The sequence below is a fragment of the Lonchura striata genome, chromosome 7 (genome assembly GCF_050655825.1).
Source record: "Lonchura striata isolate lonStrDom1 chromosome 7, ASM5065582v1, whole genome shotgun sequence".
In the NCBI taxonomy this organism is placed as follows: domain Eukaryota; kingdom Metazoa; phylum Chordata; class Aves; order Passeriformes; family Estrildidae; genus Lonchura; species Lonchura striata.
Window position 1 is genome coordinate 10,066,420 of NC_140709.1, and position 23,348 is coordinate 10,089,767.

At 40.4% G+C, this 23,348-nt stretch overlaps 1 protein-coding gene across 14 annotated transcripts in view; it reads right to left on the minus strand.

Moving 5' to 3' along the window:
* The window catches only part of KALRN (kalirin RhoGEF kinase), a 477,147-nt gene that overhangs the window by 172,201 nt on the left and 281,598 nt on the right, over positions 1-23,348 (minus strand). For all 14 annotated transcript variants that reach the window (XR_014956495.1, XM_085584162.1, XM_085584156.1 and 11 more), the window contains 2 exons: positions 12,245-12,414; positions 7,157-7,331 (listed from right to left, as the gene is read on the minus strand). Coding sequence is in view for 13 of the 14 variants with exons in the window: in XM_085584162.1 (XP_085440288.1) it covers positions 7,157-7,331; positions 12,245-12,414 (345 nt within the window). In the remaining variant the exon portion in view is untranslated. The remainder of the gene's footprint in view (positions 1-7,156; positions 7,332-12,244; positions 12,415-23,348) is intronic.

Genomic DNA, 23,348 nt, shown 5'->3' on the forward strand with positions numbered 1-23,348 from the left:
GAGAAAGGGAGGAAGCACATGAGCAAATGCTGGGTTTGTGTGAGTTCCATGAGACTACCCTAGAGCAATTATGGATATACAGACTATGGCAGCCAGGTCTGTTTTTCCATGCAGACACAGTGACCACAGTCTAGACCACAAAGCTTTTAGGCAGGAATCCTCCTAAAGCAGCAACTTAATATATCCAAATTCCCACTCCTGCACTATTGCTGCATTTGCTGCCTTTTGGGTTTGTCATGATGCAATATCAGCAGGAAACATGACCAAATGGAGAGGGACATGTTCTTCAGTCCTGGAGAATAATGACAGCTGCAGAGAAGAGGTACACAGGTGAAAAGCAGCAGCAGCAATAATGACAACAGGAGCAGCCCAGGCATCTCATACCTACATTGCAGTTTGCTTGTGAATTAGGCCAAAGAGCCTGCCAGAGCTGCAGCAGCTGCTGTGCAGACAATTGTACATCTCCAATAATTTCTTGTCTAAATCCTTAAGTATGTATTTTTTTATGGGGCTGATGATGAGATTTTCTACAAAATGATGCTTCTGTGCCTTGAATGCTGTTTGTTTGGCCTTAATTCTTTGTTCAACCTCATGTTTAATGGCAACCAGAGTTAAAGTCATGTTTAATAGCAACCAGAACATTTTGTTTGCCGGTTGAAGGAGGTGGAGAGGGGAAGTGAGGAATCAAGTGAAAGAAGATAAATGCTATAAGGATAATGAATCACAGAGAAGTTGATATTCTGAAACATGGGCTGAGGAAGGGCATATGAGGAGGAGGGAAGAAAGTCCTATCCTGGGAGCACAGCTATCAACACAAAGCGAGTGGGCTTGAGAGGGATCTGAAAAAGAGTAAAGATGCCTGGGAAGAATAAGCAAATGTAGGAGGCAGGTTGGAACAAAAATGATAGTGCAAGTAGGAAGAGAAGCAAAGGTGAGAAGAGTGGGTAGAGCATGGGGGTGAGCCAGGACAGGAAGAACAGTCACACAGGCACAGAGCAGATCTGCACTGAAAAGGCAAGATCTACCTCACTGCAAGGAAAAGAAGTGACAGCCATACAGCTGGGATTAACAGTGGGGATGGATGAGATGAGAGGTAAGACTTGATTCCAGGCCCTGTATGAAGAGGGAATGCCTGTGAGTGCAGAAGGAGAGGAATTAAAATAGAGTTGGTAAGACTAGATCTCTAAGGCACTCACCAGAGATTGGGCAACAGGAATGCCAAGGGTAAGAACATTCAGAGCAGGCTGAAGGAGCAGAGGCCTGGGTGTGACAGTGTAAGTGGGTCTAGGAGCAGACAGATAGGAAAGGTAAATGGAACTGTCATTTCTACAGATCACAGAAGCAGAAAGTTTGCTGTTCCTCTTTCTCAGGCCTTGGTTTTGGCTGATGCTGTGCAAAATGACAACAGTGTCACCCCATTTTTTTGACAACAGACAGAGGTGCCACACTGGCTTAGCAGGGACCTGAGCCACCCAAGTGTGAAAGGACTGTCACAGTGATGATTCTGCTCCAGTTCATTTGACTCCTTTGAATCCCAAAAATATCTGGAGCAACAATGGAATTCAGCTCCAAAACACAGGGTGCCCAGAACAGCTAGAGCATTCCTTTCATTAAAATGAAGTGACATGCACTTGGAAAACTCAGTATAGATGAAAAAGAGAAATAAAAACTCACTAAGCATGAAACATTACAGGATCCCATCTTATGAACAGAAAAGGTTGAAGTTTCTTTCAAATTTATCTCAAAATCTCCTTAATACTTATTTCTAATAAAGAAGTTCACATCTGAGTGTCAGCTCTTAGTGAGGGGACTACAAAACATCTTGTACCTTCATGCAGGAAGCTAATGCTCTTGAAAGGTACAGCTAGTGTTATAAACCTGGAATGGGATGCTCAAATGAGTAGTAAATAACAGTGAAATGAGCTGCTGTGAAAGCTGGCTCCTGTTTCTTCCTAAACCCGTGCTCAGGGATTGCTGTGAACAGCCAGAAGAGGCAACAAGAGAAATCAAGGCTGAAAAATTTAATTAGCAGGTGAAATAGAGCCCAAGAAATTGAATGGGGGAAAATTAGATATCCAGCAGGTGAAGGTTTTAGTGATCATGGGCTTTTTTGAAATATAGCAAATAGCTTCCAAGATCCAATTTCTACTGTGCAGTGAGAACCACCTTAATCCCTCCCAGGACTATCCTGGTGTAGGAATCACATCACTGTGAGACTACAGAAAGCAGGCTCTGTCTGGCATTTCATGTTGCAGGAAAAGAAACAATACATGCAAGGGAAGGAGCTGGACACTTCCAGGAAAGGGAGAAGTGTCACAGCTCATGTCACAGTTGAGATGACCTCAATACACAGAGTATCACTGTATAATTTCAGAAGGCTTTAAGCATTCACCCATACAGGTAACACCATCCCACATCAGAAAGCTTCGAGCACCTGCCATACAGAGCAACACTGCATCCCTTCAGAAGGCTGCAAGCATCTGCTCCTTTTTTTCCTTTAGCTCAACCTTTTATACCCTCATGCATGGCACCTGTGTGCCCTCTGCTCCCTTTGGTGGTTGCTCAGTGCCCCTGGGCACTCCCTGGCTCATTGCTGTCAGTGCTGCTCACCTGCTTCTCACAGCTGAGCCCACTGGGGATGAGGCTGGGCCACAGCCCCACTCCCAATTGCCACAAACTGTATCTACAGAGAAGGAAGGTTTTTTTTGAGGTAACCAACAAATGTTGCTGGACATGTATTGGCTGAGATCATTCCTGTTCTCAGTCATTGCATTCTACAGAGGCCTACAGGTGAATTTGATAATCTCTCTAAAGAAGTTAAAAGGGAAAAATATGCAGAAAGACTCTGCACAGCAGTAATTTTTAGGGGTTGCCACTCATTGCATTTTACCATTTGGTTCTGATACATTTACTCAGCATTTTGCTGTACATTTGCGTTCACTCAAATAATGGTTAATAAGCCTTTAAATTACTATTTCTGAAGCAAGGGACAAAGTACACTTGACAGCTCTTCCTGAGGACATAACTCTGGAGCAAGCCTGTGCTTTGCATGTACAATACACTCAGCATGGTGCCAGTGCTGCTGCTGATGCCTCCAGCCCTCACCCCTCCAGCCCTGCTCCCCATTCCCTCGCAGCAGATCAGCTCCACACTCACATTCCTTGAAATCTCCTGAGTTACCTGGCTGGCTGCACAAACTCAATTGAGTCTGTATCAGATAGAAAGACCAACATATAATGCCAATGATCCTGTCTTGTTTTGAAACATGCAGTGGCTTAGTAAAGGAATAAATCCTATCAGGCATCAGAGTTAGACACGTTTCCTAAATAAAGGATGGGTTTTCATTTTCTGTGTTAAAACATAGGGCAGAACAGCCCCCCGTAGGGACAGCCAGGGTCTCTCATGTTTCTGTTACGTCTGTTTTCAGGTGCTGCCATAGTTTGGATTTCATAACTTACCCTGAGAACCCAGAGTAAATATCTGTAAGTATAATGAGATTAAGGCAAGAAAGAACAGGCAGCACATGCTATAGGCCTGTGCATTTGTACCCAAATTTGTATCTGCCAAACCTGCCATGACTCCAGTACAACACAAAAGCTGCCTCTGAGGCTTAGAAGTCCTTAAAAGTCCTAAATGAACACCGCTGGTCTGTCCTGCCAAAGAAATAGGCAGGTAGCTTCTCTTAAAGGAAAGTATTTTTCCTGAAGACAAAATGCAATAGTTGACAGACTTCACTGAAGTGCAAGATCAATAATGCCTAAATAGATGGAAATAAGTGTTGATTGTGCAGTAATCATTAATCCTATAATTTGTCTGGACTCCAAACCTCTGTCAAGATGCAAAGATTATAGAAGAGCTCAAAAACCAGGAGGGCTAGAAAAAAGATGGGCACAGTGTAAGTTTAGGAAGGAGCGCCACAGGAATGGGTTATGTGACCAATGGCACATATTTCAATAACTGGGGAGAGCAGGTCAGGTTCCAAAGAACAAAAGAGAGACACTTCCTAAGCAAAACAAAAAGGCAAATCACTCATTTGCCATTTGTGAGTTTTTAAAAAGATTTACTACTTTGTTTGCCCTATTAATTAGAAAGGAGGGAGAGAGAGAGATGAGCAGGAAAAATAAAGAGAACTGGAAGTGTTCAATACCAAAACTAGATGGAAAGAGACTCCATGGGACATAGCTGTTTTCTGAGGCTGTTGGAAGCAGATGGGCTCCCACAGCTGCATCCCTCCAGCTTCCACCACAGAGATGCAGATCTTCCTCTCACCAGAGCTGCCAGGGAAGGGTCCTCATGTCGAGGGACTCCCTGGAGCACAAGAACCAACAGACCCAAGAACACACACCTGAGGGGGGAAATGGGAAACTGGGTGCTTGACAAGGCAGAAGCTGCAATGAGGAGAAAGATGTTCAAATTTGGGAGGAGGACACACATTTTGCAGGCAGTTTGAGTGCAGGATAGATTAACACAGCTGCAGCAGGTAGAGGTCTTTCACTAAGGATGTGTTCAATATGGCACTGCTCTTTGGACAGATGGAAGGGGGCTTATCTAGTCTAGAAAAGAAGAAATTAATTTGACAATCAATCATACTGGTACACATTATTTCACAATTCTTAATCTATGCTGGATCTAGGCTATTATGGAAAATTAAAACCTAAATACATTTCCAGTCATATCTCAAGCTACTTGTCTTTAGTAGAAAAAAATACTTCATTTCCTGTTTTAAACATCATCATCTTTTTTCCTCAACAGCTTGGAACTGTCAACCATCAGAAATATTACATTAAATTATGGTGATGAAAAAAATCTTTTGTTTCTCAACAATGGCATGAGATAATTCTGTTAATTCTTGCAAGAGTTTCCTACTGACTTGGAATCTTCATTATACAGCTGAGGCAACTGACTGCAATCTACTTTCTAAGCACCATTACTGTGTCAATTTGAGCCAATTCAGCTGTTTGTAATGCATATCATACATGTGTTATTTAACATTTTATTTCAAACTGCCTTTGTTTTATTATCCATCAAACTGCCTTTCTTGTTTAAGCACTAAATGTACTTAGAGAATTTAAGATACTGACCTGGGTATGTTTTTCACTGTGTTTCAGTAGAAATTGTCAAAATTATTCTAAAATAAAAAAATATTTTTTTCTGAGACAGGGAGCTTTCTAAACAAAATCATCTGCCCATAGACTCTCTATGAAACATTATCTCAGATTTCCCTGTAATATTAATCTTGCAGAGGGAATTCAGATGTTCATATGATAAAAAAATAGCAAATCTACAGTGACAACTAATGGTGATTTTCTTTAAAATCCTTTCTTGCTAATCTGATTTTAGAAGACTCGAAGCACATTTCCAATTTTAAATATCTTAATGTATCACAGCCACTCCATTCTGTGAATATACAGAAGTAAGATTCTTGCAGAAACAAATCAAAGGTATCCACAAAGTATTTCCATATTGGTATCCTATGTGAGGGGAATAATGCAAGTCACATCCTCTTCTGATGCCTCAGTTGTCCTATCAGTAAAGTAATGCCTGCTAGTGACACTCTTTGATAGAAAGACTATTTACCAAGAACAAGAATTTGAGAACAGTGATTTGCTTTAATTTTTTAAAAATATTTTTACTTAAATCAGCACAATTATAGGTTCAGACCTTGAATCTGCAGTAAAACAGCCCAAGACCTTAATGAATAACTTGCATGGGTTCACCACATATTGTCTACAAACACATTTGGGTACTCCAGAGGCACATATTGGTTGTCTCTTTCTTATTTTTCTTCATTTTTGAAAACACAGATGCCATTTACAGGTATGTTCAAGTACAGCATTCACACCCATTTACATCTTTAAAGTAAAACTCTTAATTATTCAGCATCTGACACTCCAGCATGTATAAAAAGTCTCTTCTATTTAAATATAGGAGATAACATACTCTGCTGAAAGAGCAGTATCTGACATGAAATAGATACATTTAGATATTTATACACAAATACAAAGAATGATGCCTCTCAACAGCAAGGAGGCTGCACATAACTGGTAAGTAAATTAAACTATTCCAATTTCCATAATTAACAAGCACTGTAGGACAGACTGAATTGAAACACCTCACTGTGAAGGCACAGCAGAGAAGCTCAGATACTCCTCACCGATTCCCATGTCTGGCATTCACCAATAGAACAGGACACCTTTTAAGAAACTGGACACCTGCCTTTTATTCCACTACAATTCATCATGTCATGTCTTAAACACAAAATGTAACACAGCATTCTAAACTTCCCACTAGTTACTAGAACCTACAAATTTACAAACCCCACCTTGGGAATGTATCATCCTCAAACACTTACAGGTGCTCCCTGAACTGAACAAGCCCCAGGGGATACAGCACAACACACCCCACAAGGGACACAAGCACTAACATCAGTCTCACAGACTTTGTTAATGCACATTTTGTTCCTTTTTCATCTCCTATCAGAACTACAGAAAGTAATTATTGAGATTGGCTGGAATATCTTCAAAATTTCTCACTTCAAGAATACGTCAATATTTTGATGAATTTTCCTTCCAGTGCTTTTGATTCCAAAACAGAAGTACAAACAAAACCTGAAAGGCCTTTTTTTTTTGCATGAAGACATACAAATGTCCCTTTAATTTTCTAAGGGACATTTTTTTTTCCTTTTAAAATAAATCCACTCACTGTCTTAAAAGCTCACCTTTTAAATATCCTTTCCTTTTATGAGTAACATGTTTGTTCACTCTGTATTTTAAAGACAGGCATGTATCTGTTTTTATCTGAAGAGACAAACCTCACTAGGAATATTGATCTTTCAAATCCCTGAGTGACTCATGTCAACAGAGAGTTACAACAGGCATCTCATAAAGCTTCTCTGCAAAGCAGGCAGATTCCCAGCCAGGTAAATACCCATGCACCCATTTCAGTGCATTCTGGCAGTCATCCTGAAGCATGCTTTAGGTCCAATAGTCTGAATTAAAGCACAGCTTTATTTTTACTCACTCTTTATTACTCTCTCTTCCCTTTGCTGGCCAGCTGAGCAGAATCAAACAGCCCAAGACGTACCCTCGCGGGGTATGCTCACATGTTCTCTCTCTCCCACAGCTCCCCCCACCCAGGTCATGCAGCCAGCTCTTACCTCAATGGTGTACTGCTCAAAAATCCGGAGCTGAAGGAAAATGTCTAGCTTAATCTTCCTCTCATGGAAGAGCTCTTCCATCTGTACCTGGGCCTCGTCGAGCTGCTGGAGGACGGACTCGATGTGGCTGATGGAGCTGTTGTGGGGGGTCTTGTTGCTGGAAACAGCAGAGTCCCTGTAGCAAGGCAGAGGGCAGGGTTAAAGCTGAGCTTCAGGCAGGCAAAAGAGCAAGAGCTGCACATCTGTGATTCTGTGTGCTGCTGAGGAGCACACCCAAGCACAGAGGGCTGAGGGAAGGTGTGGGCAACACTCATCTGCTCTACTCGCTGAAATCCTGCAGCTCCTGAGCCTGGCACAAAGTTTGAGCAGGGGGATCATCCTTTCTTGTGTTGGGACACTGTGACCTTACACACTTGGGAGGGGCAGGGGAGGAGATGCACATCAATCTCTAGGGCTCTCTTGAGGAGACTGGCTGGCTTTAATGCTACAGGGTCACCCGCTCCTGCCTATACTTACATCAAGCTGAGACGCTATTAGGTCACTTGGACCTTTACAAGTTAATTTCCTTCATTGCCTTATTACTTACAGACTAATTGAATCAGAATTACGAGTATTTTAGACCAATGGCTAGCAATGCCTTGGTATCCTCTGTATAACATAATACAGCAATGGATAGAGAATGCAGTGCAAAAAACCCCAACACCTTTCAGACACTGCAAGAGGGATCCTGACTTGTCTTTTCACTGGGGGAAATGAAAGGAGATGTAACTGCCACAGGTCAGATACTGCTCCAGGTACATTTTCCATTCACAGGCAGCAGAAGGGAGCAAACCCTTTACTGGTGGGCCAGGACCAAGGGGGAATTTGCTGTAGTTGAAAGCTTAGCATGGGTACAGGAAAGTCCTAACAATTCCTTTTCTATTTGTGCTTTCATGTATATTAATAGACTCACCTACAGTCTGCTATGTCTTCAGCAATTTTTTTTCAGTGACTGTTTTATGGATAAATAACATTTGCAGACATAAAGAACTGAAACTTATCCTGAAATGCTCCACACAAGGTCCCCCAACGTTCAGAAGGGCCAGAATGGAAACTCTGAAGCTAAAATTTAATCTTGGCTTTTTTTTTTGGCACATTGGCTAAAACAAGATTTAGATGTAAGTATTACTGATTTCCCTTGCTTATATGGGAATATTACACCAATATTTCTCTCTCCAGGTGTTATGGTTTCTGCCCCACTCTGTCTGTTTTCACATTCATGATGATCACAGGGTCTCTGCCTCCACATTAGAGCTGCACAGAGGAAGGAGGAATGAAAATAACTAGAGATTTGCAAACTGCAGCTTAAACTGAGGCTGCATCCAATCAAGTTCTGTTTCCTTCAGTCAGCACCTGTCTTCTATAAAAGGACATGAAATAAGTCTTCACTCAGATGCAGGATTATTATTATTCATATATTATCTAAATTACTCAATGAATTATTCAAGACCGGTGTTGAATAATCTCTCACGGGATCTAGAGACACATTTAGTTTTAGAAATTCTTTTTCATTCAACATTTCACTCTTCAAGACACACTTGCATTTCAGTGACTGATGCAATACAAAAGTTTAAGAGTAGTACTCTGGTGGGGTTTTTTAAGTCTCCTTGGATAAGGCATTGACAACCCCTAGCTAGTGTGGTCTGAGAAAGATCTCCCTGCAGAAAAAAAACATTTCTGAGATTGCATACTACTGTCACAATATTTCCTGTTCTGTCTGGTGATGAGAAACTCTGGGAAAGAATAAATATAAGACCCGTACTAATCTTTGAAAGGCTATGGATTGGAGTTTTAAAATTCAAAGAAATTAGTGAAAAAAAAACCCAAAATAAACTCTGGGGAAGATAAAATTGGACTCAGTACATTGCTGCTGACTTTGTTTAAAATGAGCACTGTGCTCCTAAAACCATTTTCAGTGCTTTCACTGGGAGAAAGCTCAATGAGAAATATCTATTATCTAAGGATTATATGATAAACTACTGCAAAAAAGGCCAGATACCTAACTCTTCAATGTTTTTTGGGTTTTTTTTTCAGCCACGAACACTCCTGCTTTTCACATCTCACTGGAGCAAGTCATTGTTTTGCCTTTCACAGAAGACCAGAAATATTGTCCCCAGCAGCACCCCTGGAACTGCAGTTCAAAAGGTTTGCTTGGCATTGACTGCTGAGAACAAGGACCACCTCAGCAAAGCACTGATAAGGAAGAGTGAGAAGTGTTTCTATGTGAACCATGACATGCACAGAGTTTCTAGGCAGGCCTGGTTCATTCCTGATAGGTGTGGTCTCCTGATGCAGTCACTGAGGTCCTGAACACCTTGTGTGAAGTGCAGTTCCAGGCACAGTATTTAGTTCAGGCAGCTGAGCTTTTCATCACCTATCTGGAGGAAACAGAGTGCTATGACACAAATAATCTTCTCTAAATGAAAATCTGTCGTCTCAAAGATAAGAGCAAGAAATGTAAAACTTTCCAAAGCTCCATTAATTTTATTGCTTTTAACCTGTGTTATGACATGTTTGATAAGAGCAGCGTATTTCATTCTTTTCATTGTTGTAGCATTTGCAATCTTCATCTATTCTTCATGGCAGGTACAAGGTGATCCACATTGAAATGCAATCCTGTGCTAAGGAAAGACTGAAGCAATTCTAGTTTTTCTTTTATCTGTGTGTTCTTTACCATTGCCAGCAGTGATGAAATCTGGTAAGAGTGGGCACACACAGAGGGAGCTTCATTGGGTTTTTTTTCCACACTGTTCTGCTTTGAAAGAGTCCAGGATCACATTACAAGCTTTGCAGTTAGTCAGAGCCCTCAAATCCAACACTTGAACCAGCTCATCTTGACAGCTCAGCACTGCAAACTTTTGTGTGCATTCAAATGTTTGGTATTAACTCCATCAGAACCAGGGGATCATTTTGCACAAATATGTTCACCTTGCTCTAGCTTGCTCACTGCTGAGAGTACAAACCAGGCCCCAAACCCAACTTTTCTTTGTTAAACACAGCCACCACAAAACCTGCCTTGATATTTTGCATACACTGGGGCATGACACCAATTTAAAAAAAAGTCTCAAAGCTGAAACACTTTTCCAAGACTGAAGCTAAGAATTTACTACATTCACATTAAGAAAAAGCTGCACCACCTTGCAGTTCATCTCTTTCCCATGCTCCACTGACTTCTCAGCTCCAGGTACTACCCTGGCCACTCTCCACACTTCCCTTCTGACTCAGGTGCAGGCAAAAATCCTTTAGGCCAAGCCCACAACCAGAACCAGGACTCTTTAAAAATGTCAACACTTTCTGCAACCCCAAAAAACATTCCCCACTCCACCTGATGGGTTTGTACAGGGTCCTTTTCAGCCTCTACCCCAGGAGTGTTCACACTGAAGTGATGCCATTCCAATAGTTGGGAAGAATAACAAAAAAATGTTAGCCCACAATTTCACTGCCATTTTTTTTTAATCTCACAGAAATGCCCTGAACTTTGCAATCAATTACTTTGCATAAAAGTAAGTTACCATGCAGACCTTTGACTGATCTGCTACAGCTGGCCATAAACATTCTCAGCTAAAACCCCTTCCCCTCTGGCAGCTCACTTACCAAGCCCAGCATGTTTTTATCCTACTAATCTCACCAGCAAAGATGAATAGAAGGATGCAATGTCTACTCCTGATCTTTCCTCTCCAACTCTAATACTGGCAAGCAATACCACAATTCCAGTCCCTTGCCCTCCCATGTGGCATTGGCAAGTCACACAGAGCAAGAGTAGGCACCTCCATGAGCTCTCTGGTGTGGCTGCCCAGGGCTGAATGACAGTCAAAACCTAGAGCAGTCCTTTCACATCTCTCATTAGTTTTTTCTAACCCAGCAGAGAAAACTCTGCATCCAGGATGACAGGGAAAAGCTCAGAGGAAAGCTCAGCACAGGGCAGTATAAAACACTGAAGGACTTCAGGAGGGCTCTTAAGGGCAGAGCTCCACCAGAGCCTCATTGTCCATTGCACTCCAGAGCATCTTGGGCTTTTCCTGTCAGGTTCCTATCATGGCTCATGGTTTTCTGCATATCTCAGATGAGAAGTAAAGGCATCAGATTAGGAAAGTTCAGGGTGAGGAAGATGATGTCACTCTCTAGGACTGTCTGGTGAAATGCATGAAACCTGGGATATTTGCATAGTATAATGTATACAGAACATGCACACTATGTACATGTGGGTAAGGGCAACCTGTAACAATACAAAGATCTAAATAATAACTGATGTATGGACTTGGTTCAGTGCCCAGCAACATCCCTAAAAGGCAGGAAAACTTCACTGCTGTCAACAAAGCTAAAGGCACAGAAAACCACTTTAACAACAAATGAGAGAGATTTCACAATTACAAATTCTCTCTAAGCTTACCCTGTAAATATTCATTTGACAATGCTTGCAGATTGAGAAAGAAAAGAAACAAAAACATCAAATACCCAACAAATATTGCAACCTTCCCTCCTCCCTCCCCCCCCCCAAAATTCTTGGGACTAGTCTCTTCATGTATTTTAAATTAGGTGAAAATGAGCTGGTTTAATTCATAGTCCTAGTAGAAGAACCAGCAGAAAAAGAGCCTCTTTGACAATAAATAGAAGGATGCTGCATGCAAAATGAAACAGTGAGGTCTGTTAGACACGTGTGTATTTTATTAAGAGGAATACACTTACCCTACATCGGGAATAACCATATAAATCACGAGGCCTCAGTTCACAACCATTTAACAATCTTCTATAAATACCAACTAAAAATATTCACTTCAAACACATTTGGTTCCATTCACTTCCCAGTGCCTATAAATAATCTCTCAGTCAAACAGGAAACCAACACTGATCCACAGACTACTCTAATCAGTCCACACAAATCACTCCCTGTAATTTCAATAAAACACTCAAAGGATTTGAAGAATTATAAATAAGCAAAGAATTAACAACTCTCCCAATTGATCCTAGCTTGCAGTTCCCTATTTAGGCACCCCTAAAGCACAGCATGCATCAGATTTCTCAACACCTGTACCCCAGGTGGATGCTTACCTGAGCTGCTGGATTAGATCTTCTCCTTCTTTAATAACATTGAGGGTAGCATCCAGGGTGGCTGTTTGCTGCTGCTGAAACTGCTTGATAAGCTCCTGAACTGCATCCACAGAATCAGCACAGACATCCTCTAAGAGCTCCTTTTGCAGATCTTCCATCCATGTCCACAGCTGGGAAGAAGGGGAGGGAAATATAAATCAGAGAGGGATTTGAGATTTAACCCTTTTGCTCTCTAATTCCAGGTCAATAGGCATTAACTAAGACTGCATGTTTCACAGGAAAACTGACCTAAAATTTGTAAACCCAAAAAGATACATTTGTTATTGATTCAATTTAAAGCAAGAAAGTAAGATAAATATAATATCAGGTAGTTTTCAAAAAAAAAAACCCAAACAAAAACCAAAACCCAAACAATTCAATTTCTGTTTATTATATAGCAATAACTAATTATTTTATTCTGATTAACTCTTTATACTAGTAACAAATTAAAATCTCCTACAGCTGTGATAACCTAACCCTTTCAGGAGCTAAGCACTATTAGCTGCTATTATTTCACATGCAGCTGAAGCCTGTTGCAGGACAGACCTACAATCTTTGGTATGTATGCATGGTACTGACTGAAGTCTAGCTGTGCCTGCTCAGCTATGCCTTCCCAGAGGCTGAGGTTTTGAGGTTTCTTTTTTTTTTTTTTTTTTTTTTTTTTTTCTCCCCAGTACTTAAACTCCCTCCTCAAAATGCACTCAGATCTGTGTTTTAACTCTGGGAAAATCCAAACATAGGAGACAGCAATATCACTAATCGACCCCATGAAGATCCATTAATTTTGAATAGTCCTGACTACCAGTTTTAAAGCCACAATCACAGCAACAAATCACTGCAAGTGCTTGGGGGAGGATTTCCAGCCAGCTGTTCATCAGAGGTCTGGCCAGGGGCAGGAATGCCCCAGCAGCCTCTCACTGGCTGTAAAGGCTTAAAGCGAACAGAGGTTTCCCCTTTAAGCTCGTGCTGAAAAGTGAGTGTAAAATTGCACCAACCGAGCTGGCAGCCTGCCGGCACACCCTAATGACTCCACCAGAGACTCTGCCCCATTAACCCACGTTTTGCTGGTACGGGCTGCAGGCAGCAGCGCAGTACCAGAGGGAAGCGTCAAAGGATGCGGCGCGGGATGCGGGGCCGGCCGCGGCTGCTCCCGCTGTCCCAGGGACTGCAGAGATTTGTCCCGCAGGGACCTTGGAGTGAACATCAAGCAGAGGAGGACATTGTGTGTGGGTGGCAAAGAGCTGGTAAAAATGTTTGTGTTCAAAACGAGTTGCATTGGATCCCCATCCTGCTGCATTTCCTCTGAGATTGTGAATTCTGCACGTCCACATGAAACCAGGGGAGGATGGGGATGTCTAAAGCTCCAGCTGCCAAAGCTTCTCACAGCCAGGGCCCACACCTAAGGCCAGTCACTAAATGCTACACTATACACATGCTACAGACTTCAAGGATGTTACCTGGCCCAAATCAAAACCATCAAAATTAGAAGCTGTCCCAGAACACTCATGATGCCAGAAAAAGGAGAGCCCAGTGCCTTTTGCTCTGTCCCCACCTCTGCTACCAAGTCCTTGCTTGAGAGACTTACAAAAACAAGTATTACAACATTTGCCTTACTTGTAGGTTTTCCAAAATCAGCTTTGAATATTTTGGGTAAATGCTTCTGTTTATTCATAAATATTATAATAATAATGGCCTGCCCAACTACTGGCCTGAAACAGAACGTCTTTGCTTGGGATATTTACATATTTTCACATTCTTAGGAAAAAGAGTATAAAAGTGGAACTATTAATCAAAGAAACAAATGTAAGTGACTAGGCATGAGAAATAAATGAAAAAATGAAAACATATTTAATAAGCCAAATAGAGATTTTTCGGTTGTAATCTGAGGTCCATGTACAGATCTTCGGGAAGCTGCCATAAAGGAAAAATGCATTAGTGCCTTTATATGTTAATTATATTGAGAATCAACCTGTTTTGATCCAATCCCTACACCCACTCAAATAATAGGGGCAGCTGGACCAAAACAGACAAGGACCAGGTTGTTCAGGAATATTACTTCTGCTTATCAGATCTTCAAGTAATAGAGCACTTTGTAAATACAGAAAAATAGCTGTGTATATAAATCATCCTTCTGTTTTGAGGTGGGAAATCCAGTAGTTTTTTTAACTTCTTGCAATTCTTAGTTCCTTTTTCAACTTAAAAAAGGTCAGAGAATTTTCTTTATAAAAATGAAAGTGAAATCAGGAATTTTGTTCATTGCTAGTTTTGTTCCTTCAGAGGAAAATCCTGTGTTCTAAAGTGTCTCCAGAACCCAACTTTTCAGAAGGAGCATCAGACATTTAAGATTTTACTTCACTTTTTGAGTAGGCTTCTAAATCAATTTCCAAATTCTTTAAATATAAACTGTATTGTATTTACCTGGAATCAAAACACTTACTAATTTCAGAGAGCACTCAAATTTATTAACTCATATTAGCTTCAGATGTTTCCATTAATGACCTCTGACTGTAAGGATTTGCATAATAAAATCTATCAGAATCTAGGTCATCCTTGACTCGGAGGCCTTTAATCCTTTAGACTTCACCAATCCCTGGAAAACCCTAATACAAAGAATCAGCCAATAATAATAAGATTAGAAAGATCTTTCAGGAAAAATTCACAATAGGAATCTGATTCCAAAACCTCCTAGGTTATGTGCTACAACTAATAGCACCTGAAATAAATTGCTGCCATGTCCCACTTGTGAATGTCACAGCAATGAAAATACCAATTCCATGTCACTGCAACACCAGTTAGAACAGCTGTTAATCATAAAACAGAAATCACATCCTGATTGTCTCTGCTCAGGAAAATCAGTTCCTCTTAGGGCCTGATGTTTCATTCCAATGCAAGTATTTGACCGATTAAAAAAAATCGTGACTCTTAAAGCCCCAAATCACAGGATACCTTGTGCATTTCCAGTCCATGCTGTGACCTACTCTAAGCTAGATAGCTTAGACCAAAGAAACTGTTCCCATTAAAATCTGACATATTGCACAGCACAACTTTCATTTCATATTTGCAGACATTGACTTCTTTTATTCTTAGCCTGAACAAAATTTGTGAGTACTTGTCCCATTCTCGTACATATTTCAAACTACTACTAAGGTACCACTTGATCCCATACAGGGGATGTATGTAGATACATACAGATATTCCAAATATAGAGGCAGAATTTCCACATCCACCTGTGGTAACTTTCACTAAGTTTGCCAGTCATGCATGTGTCCAGAAAAGGAGACAACCTCTGCATTATGTTACTTAACAGGTACTAAACAAGAAATACAGAATCCTAGAAAACAATACAGAAGTATCAAAAAAAGTAAGTTTTGTTCTTCCTTCAACTGATCTATGCTTAGGGGTGATTAATTGGATATGAAGAACCCAATGCATTAGTGGTAGCACCTGAATTCAATCTATGAGAGATCCGAGTCAAATCTGATTCATGTAAACTTACATGTAGAAATGTCACAGTTGTTAGCTAGAAGAAGTCTCAGGTAAGTACCTATCCCTAAGCCATTAATGCTGAATGTCCATAGTGACTCCACAACTGAAGCTTTATTATACACAAGATAACTAATTGTTCTCTGATTACTAGAACAGTGGGAAAGAAGAATGACTCCCCTCCTTTCCTTTGGGATAGCATCTGGCACCCCTCATGCATTTTGACATCTTTCTTGGATATGAAACACTGGCAGTTTCTCTCCATCCAAGAGACAGCACAGCTTTTTATTCCCAGTTACTTCATCTGCTGAAATACCCTTCATTTTGCTCAATTAGCGAGACCCCTTAACTTGAGGCCTGAAGGACACCTGTACCTGCACCTAAAATTAATGCTTTTCATTTAGAAAAAGGAACCACTTTAAACAAAATCTAAACCATAAAGAGTTTGCTAATAAAATCTTTCCTGCATGATTGGAATAACTATTAAACACCCAATGCATATATGCTGCTATTTGTAAATGGCAGAGATGAGTTATAATCCACTCAAAAGCAGTTTAAAAGCATTGAGTTATGAGAGCAGTGCAAAGAACCAGTTCAATCCAGGAGATTTACTGTTGTACAGCATTTTTGCCAGTCTTCAAAACAAGGATGCTAATGGAAACAAGCAACTTCCCAGGGTGTATGTTCTGCCCCTCCACTATGTTAGAAAAGCATCGTGTATTGCAGCGCAGGCCCCCAAAGGATGCTCATGGCAACTCAGGAAGGGAACATTCATCACAGCAACGAAGATTAGAGCAGAATGCAGAGGAATTCAGTGACAATCAGGGACCCTGCTGCCACTCCATAAATTGCCATGTGAGTGTTCAGAAAACCAAGGGCAGGCTGAAGAAAACCCCCCAAAACACACAAGCAGAACTGCTCGAGAGAGCAGTTCATCAACCCTATTTCCCTCTGCTACTATGCCAGGCTTATACAAGCCTATTCTATGGCAATAATATTTAGCTTTGTCATGATATGCACTAGAAAGTCACACAGATCCCAAGTTAGGTTAAATTATGGCAGAACTTTAGTCTGTTAAGGCATCTGTTCAAATGCTGTTGTGCATCCAGCTTGACTGAACAGCCTTTAGTAAATTGTCCCCACACCAACGGTGGTGAAGATAAAACTTTCCAGCTCAATTAACCTTCATCAACTGGTATTTATTCACACTTAGAATGCATCCAGTCCTGTTTCAGTTAAAAGAACTGAGAGTTGTTGTAAATTTGAAGCATATTTCAGCAACATTATCTGAAGTCACATTCAGGCTCTCAAGAAAATGTCAACAGAAACACAGGAAACAAAGTCTGTAATGATGAGCTGCAAAGTGACCTCATGCCACCAGCAAAGTGTCACATAATGGCAGCACACCTAATAAAAGGTGACAGGATTGGATATGACCAGATACTACATATGAAATGCCACAACTTCCATGGCAAGACACAACTCTTGAGACTCCCTGCTGCAAGACCTAATGTTGTCAGATACCACCAAACTGGTTGGGAAGACAAGAGGAAAGGGAACATTCTGTGAAAAAACTGATCTCTCCCTAACCTCTTTCTTGTTTTTTCCCTTTCCTCGCCAATTTCTTGACATTTATCCTTGGTTGGGCTGCATCTGGTGCTTCTGTATGCTCAGGCTTTTTAATTAGTAACCTTGCCTATAGCAAAAGGATTTGCACTGCCTAAACATCTGATGCTTTTTCCAAGTCCTGCGTGGACCAGATTGATATAGCACAAAATAATCTCCTCTCAAGGGAAACATGATTTGGGTAGCTAGGCTTATATCAAGGAGTATGTAGATCCCCAGTCCAAGGTCATGTAAATGTAATTCAGGGACTATTTGATCTAGAAGAGAAAATTGATTTATAACTGAAGAATAAAATGTACACATTCTATGCTTCTTCTGCCACCATCATGAATTGTAGAAACATGTTCCTCTTCTCGTATAATTTTAATACATGATTTACAATTAGGAATCTGGTTGCAATTAACTTCAGTAACTGGAATAATCAAATTCTGCACTTGATCACACTGGCTTAGAAAAGTTCTTCCCACATTGGAAGATTTACTCAGTTTTACAGCAGTGTTATGCAGTACAGTTTGGTGCAGGGGAAGCTTCCCACACTACAAATGCAGCAAGCTACTAAAATAAATGCAGATACCCTCACATTCTCCTGTATGTTGTTCACTGGTTCTAAACATCACTTCTCAAATGGAAGCTGCAGCACCTCTTCTCTCTGTGCTTTTTCCAGTGACTGGCTGTATCTGCCACTCGCAGTCTTACCCTGATCTGCTGCTTTGAGCCTTTTGTGTAACTTTGTGCACTATGCCCTGGGAATTGCAAAAACAAATAATTTGTGACAATTCCGAATCATTCTGAAGCTTGCTAAGGACTGAAAAAACTGCACGACTTTTCTTTAACCAGTCAGTCTGGTTGATCCATTGACTTGAGCCACTCCACTGACACAATTTTCAACTAGTTCAATAGACTCCAGTGCACAGATGTACTTCAGGTGAAAGACAGAACGTGTCCTTTGTGTGATGAGTGAATTACAGGAGTGTACCTATATGGCTTTGAGAAGATTTACTCAGTACACAGATTATTGCAGGCTGCCCACTCTGTTGCCTTTGTACACAGCACTGAAGCCCACGCACTGGAACTGGGAGAAGCTCATCTTCCTCAGCTTCAGGAAATTAGAACGGGTGGAAATGTGTCTCATAAAAAAATGTTTTATGAAAGTTGGCACATCCTATTTAAAGATGCTCATAAAACTCTCTTTTTGCTGCAGCATGAACCACTGTTTTCTGGAGAATGAAGGAAACAGTCTGGAGACCCATTTCCACAACGTGCAGAACACATGCAAGGGCCTCAAAAGCCAAGGAAAATATTTGAGTGGTGCCATTGGTGTGTAACAATAGTGGTGAATGGCCTGAAAAATGTGGATAACAAAGTATGAACTCAAATGAAGGCTACAGGAGTCCTTTGGCTAGCACATAGTGGAAAGAAGTTCTCTGACATTTGGTTTATGTGGCTGCATTTACAACCATTTAATTCTCATTACTTTGATTCTGTCTCCTTTACCAATCTTTTGCCATCACAGATGGCAGAATTTTATTCAGTAGTGGCCTGGCTGTGCTTCAAACTCCCCTGCTCAAGAGCGGGATGTGCTGCCAGCGTACCACAGCTCTTTTCTTTCCCAGATACTTAATCCTTCATGAAAATCTTGCTTCTGGGCACCAAATGGACAGGAAAAAAGGGCATTCTGTACCACCCCAGCTGTCCTGGTTCCTCAGTCCCAGATAGCTTTACAGACAAGATATAGCTCTGCAAAAAACACCACCAAAGTTAACAACTGGTGAATATTGGCATTTTGGTCCAGGCCACACTCTACCCTCTGGAGCTGGAGGGGGATTTGCTTTTATTTTGCTGCTTCATGGTAATTGATTGCTGATAACCCAGAGTGTACTTTGATATACCTCACATAAAAATAACACATTTTATGCCAGCAGAGCCCTCTCCATATCTACAATTATCAGAATGATAATTGGAGAAGACAAGTGATCTGCCTTCTTCAAGGAATCTGCCACCCAGGCAATGGACACACACGTTACTCTATGGGCACTTCTGCCAGCTCACTTCTATCACATTCTCTAATTTCTGCCTGAAAATTCACCTCTGACAGGAGTAGGAGAATATTTAGGAATTGAGTACTTCTTAAAAATACCAAACACAACAAAACAGTGTTTACTTAGAATCATATAATTACAGAATCACTGAAGTTGAAAAAGACCTTTTAAATCACTGAGTCCAACCATCCATTTAGCACCATCTACCGCCGCACAGATTCAGCTCCCAGCAAAAATCATGGTCATACTAAAAGGAGGCTTAAGTCTAAAGTTTAAAGTTTCACAGCTCTGCTGTGAGAGGAGGACAGATATTTTCAGAGTTTGATGTTGCATTCTGTTGTGCATCTATTTCAACTGTTAATATTATCCCAGTGACAGACAAAATTTCTAGCTTTTGAACAAGACACATAATGCTTCGTTCTAACACTGAAAATTCTGGAATTCTGGGGTATGAGTTGGTGTGAATATTTTACATGCAGTAAACTAGTTTGGGTCATTTTAATGTTTTATGCTTTCTTTTTTTTTTTTTTTTTTTAAATCTGGACATAATATGAAAAAAGAAACAAAAGTGCTGTCCAGGACAGGAGCATGTAAGACACAAACACACGTTCAGAGAAAAAGAGTTTTCAGAACTTCCAGAAGTTGCCAGCAAGTGGAGTTACTAAACTGAATATCCCCTGCATCACAAATCTTTATTATATAGTGTTCAATTGCTCAGGAAAGTCAATATTAGCAGTAAAAGTCAAACAACAAATTTTTAAGTTCAGTAACATTAACTTTGATTCCTGTGTCAATTCACAGTGAGTGACAGGATTACAGGATATATCCCAGAACCACTGTCATGTTTGCTCTGTGATTAACTTTGATACATCCTGTCAGCTCTTCTGATGGGAGTCAAGAGCAGCTGACCTCAGCCTGGTGAGCTTTCTGCTCCCTGTGTCCCAGCAGCTCTGCCTCAAAGTGAAGAACAAGCCCTGTCAGAATTAGTGATCTACACTAAAATAATCTCCTAATCACAATATTCAACTCAAGCAGAGAAAGTTTAATTTCACAGGTCTTGCTTGTCAAGCAAAATTAAGTTAGCAGTGCCTGCAGTAAAACACTGTTACTGTTCCTGACTGATAGGGCAGCCCCACTCCATTTCCCAGCTGAGTAACCCCACTGATGTCTGTGGGGTGACCAAGGTGACCTACTGACCATAAATAATATAGCTTATAATACACTTAATGGTCCAGGTCTTAGCTCTCACTTTCTCATGGCCTTATCAGACAAGATTTTCAGAGTGAAACTTTCCATACCAGGTGTCTGCCTAAGGCTGAACTTGATGAATTTTGAGGTGAAAGGGCCAGAATGAGAGAAAGGGACAGAAAAGGTACTTTGCCTGTGTTAGTTTTATTTCTGCTCAAATGAGATGCTCCAGACCCTCCATGCTTTTAAGCAAGGGTTTGAAATTTTGCAGGGCTTAGCCTTGATGTCAAGAATACACATTATGTCATTCATGTGAACATTTACCCAAATTTGGTCACTCAGAGGACCTCTGCCAAGTTCCAGTTTGCCCATGTTCATAGTAACCTGTTAGGAATCTGGCAGTTCTTTTTTCTCAACATTAAATATTTTCTGAGCATACTCAACCCCCACTCTGTGGGCCAGGTAGGCATGGGAGGTTCCACATGGAAGTGCCTGCCCCGAGCTTTCTGACACACTAAAGAACAACAAAGCATAGGGCACAAGATCAGAAAACACAATTCTCTATCTCTCCATTTTTTCATGCTGGACTCAACACAGAACTGGTAATCTGAGGCCCATTGAAAAATGAGAAATCTATAGAGGTGGTAAGACATGCTTTTCAAGCCCCAAAGAACTACTGCAGAACTATTTTATAGTTTAGTTAAGACCCATATATTATAATGGTTCTAAATTCAGTGAAGTTCCTTCTCATTCTTAAGATAGCAACTGAATCACCAGCCAATATAACAAGTAACACAACCTAAGTCATCACTTAACTATGCAAGAGGATTTAAAAGTTTTTAGTGATATAGAAGTTGTCACAGCACTCTTTGCTGTCTATATTTTAATACTTGGAAATGTAAAATACACTGCAGAACCTTAAGTATAAAACTGCGAGACACTAAAGTATTAAGATTCAGATAATGAATTGCAAGATGTTTTTCTTTTGTCTTTGAGGGTTTTGAGTCTTCAGGGTGTGATTTTATGACATCTGCAACCTCTTCTCCAGGAAGCTCAAAAAATATTCTCTTTTAAACAAAATCAAATGCCAGCTAAGAATACTCTATCATCATTTGATCCTAAAGCTGAAAGTTCACAGAAAAACATCAACTATCATGAGATTTGTGATAAAAGTGCAAGATCTGACAATCCTGAAAATAATTGATTCAGATTTGAAGAAAGAACCTAAATTCAATTACACTTAATCCTGAGAGAAATTATTCAGGTATGAGTCTGTTGAATGCATTTATGCCAGTGATAATAATTTATAACTTCATCCTGCCATACAGATAATTGGATTTGATTCCCACGGTACCAGGTTTTACACCATCAGAAATGCCTTGGTCCAAAAGGATACAAAAATATTGACTGCAAACTAGAAAAGCATAATGAATGCTACAGGACAGTAGGACTAACAAAATCCTGTTTACAAGCATGGCAATAGGACACCTACATTGTTCAAGAGTTATGCCCCCAACAATCACTTATAGGACTGCTTCCAATTTATGCCTCTAAAGTGTTATTACCACACCAAAAAGTCCTCATTTCAGCCTATTGTATGTATTGTTCAGTAAGGTCACTTAAAAAAAAAACCATCAAAACTATTGTTATGCTTAATTGACTTTTTTTTATATTCCTTCAAATGTATGAGTCAGTGTTTAGCAGAAGGGATCTTTTTTAATGCTTTCACATGAAATAGGCAGTGATTCAAGTCTACTGTAGTACAGAAAAAGCCACTCTGAATTTACATTACCCATGGGGTATCTACATTTAAATGACTCCCTAATTCAACACTACCTATTGTCCTGAAGAAAATACAGGAAGACTGACTACAAAAGGAAATATTTCTTTGACAAGAGAAAAAAAGTGGGAGCAGTTAAAAGTTTCTCAGGTGGTGAGAATCTGAGCAGTTGCATGTGGAGATGAAGAGGTGGGCAGAGTAAAGGTGAAGGAGTGAGAAGTTCACAGTCAATTAACTCATCCACACCTGGGAATTACCACATCAGAAATTCACATGTCACCTGTGCTAGGAAGACTGTCGGAAGAAACATGTTCATTGCAGGAAGATCTTTAGAATATTTCCAAAAAAAGAAAAAGTGTCAGTGAGACCAATTCATTCTACTTAATTTACCCTTTCACCAGTTGTGTCTAATCAATAGATTAATACAACATGAAATAATGAGAATTTGTGAAGCTTAGATGACAAATGCATCTAGGCCACAGTTTTCTGCATCAGGGCCAAAAAAGTGTGAAGGGAACTTTTTTTCATTTCCAAATATATAAGAAAAAGAGCTGCTCATAGTTTAAGGAACAATTTTAAGAACTACAAAGGATGAAGTTAATAATGATGGGTATTATTAAGTAAGTGATAACGTCTTCTAGAATAATGCAAAATATGTCACGTGTTAAAGAGGTTAACATGCAACCAAACTGCTTCTCCTCACTCCAAGGCACTCCCAGGGGATGGGTTTGGATGGTCATAGCAAGTCCAGCCCCAGGCCCAGCATGGCAGTAGGAGGACAAGGGATGGCTGTGTCAGCACAGGACTGGAATGGCTCCTGGTAAACACCAGGAATGGACCTCAGGTCTCCCACTATTTTACTGCTGCTGCAGCAAAAGGATTCTTTGCCTTGACATCTCCTGTGATTTAAATTGATCTGTTATTATTTAAATTTGCTTGTTTTATTGTT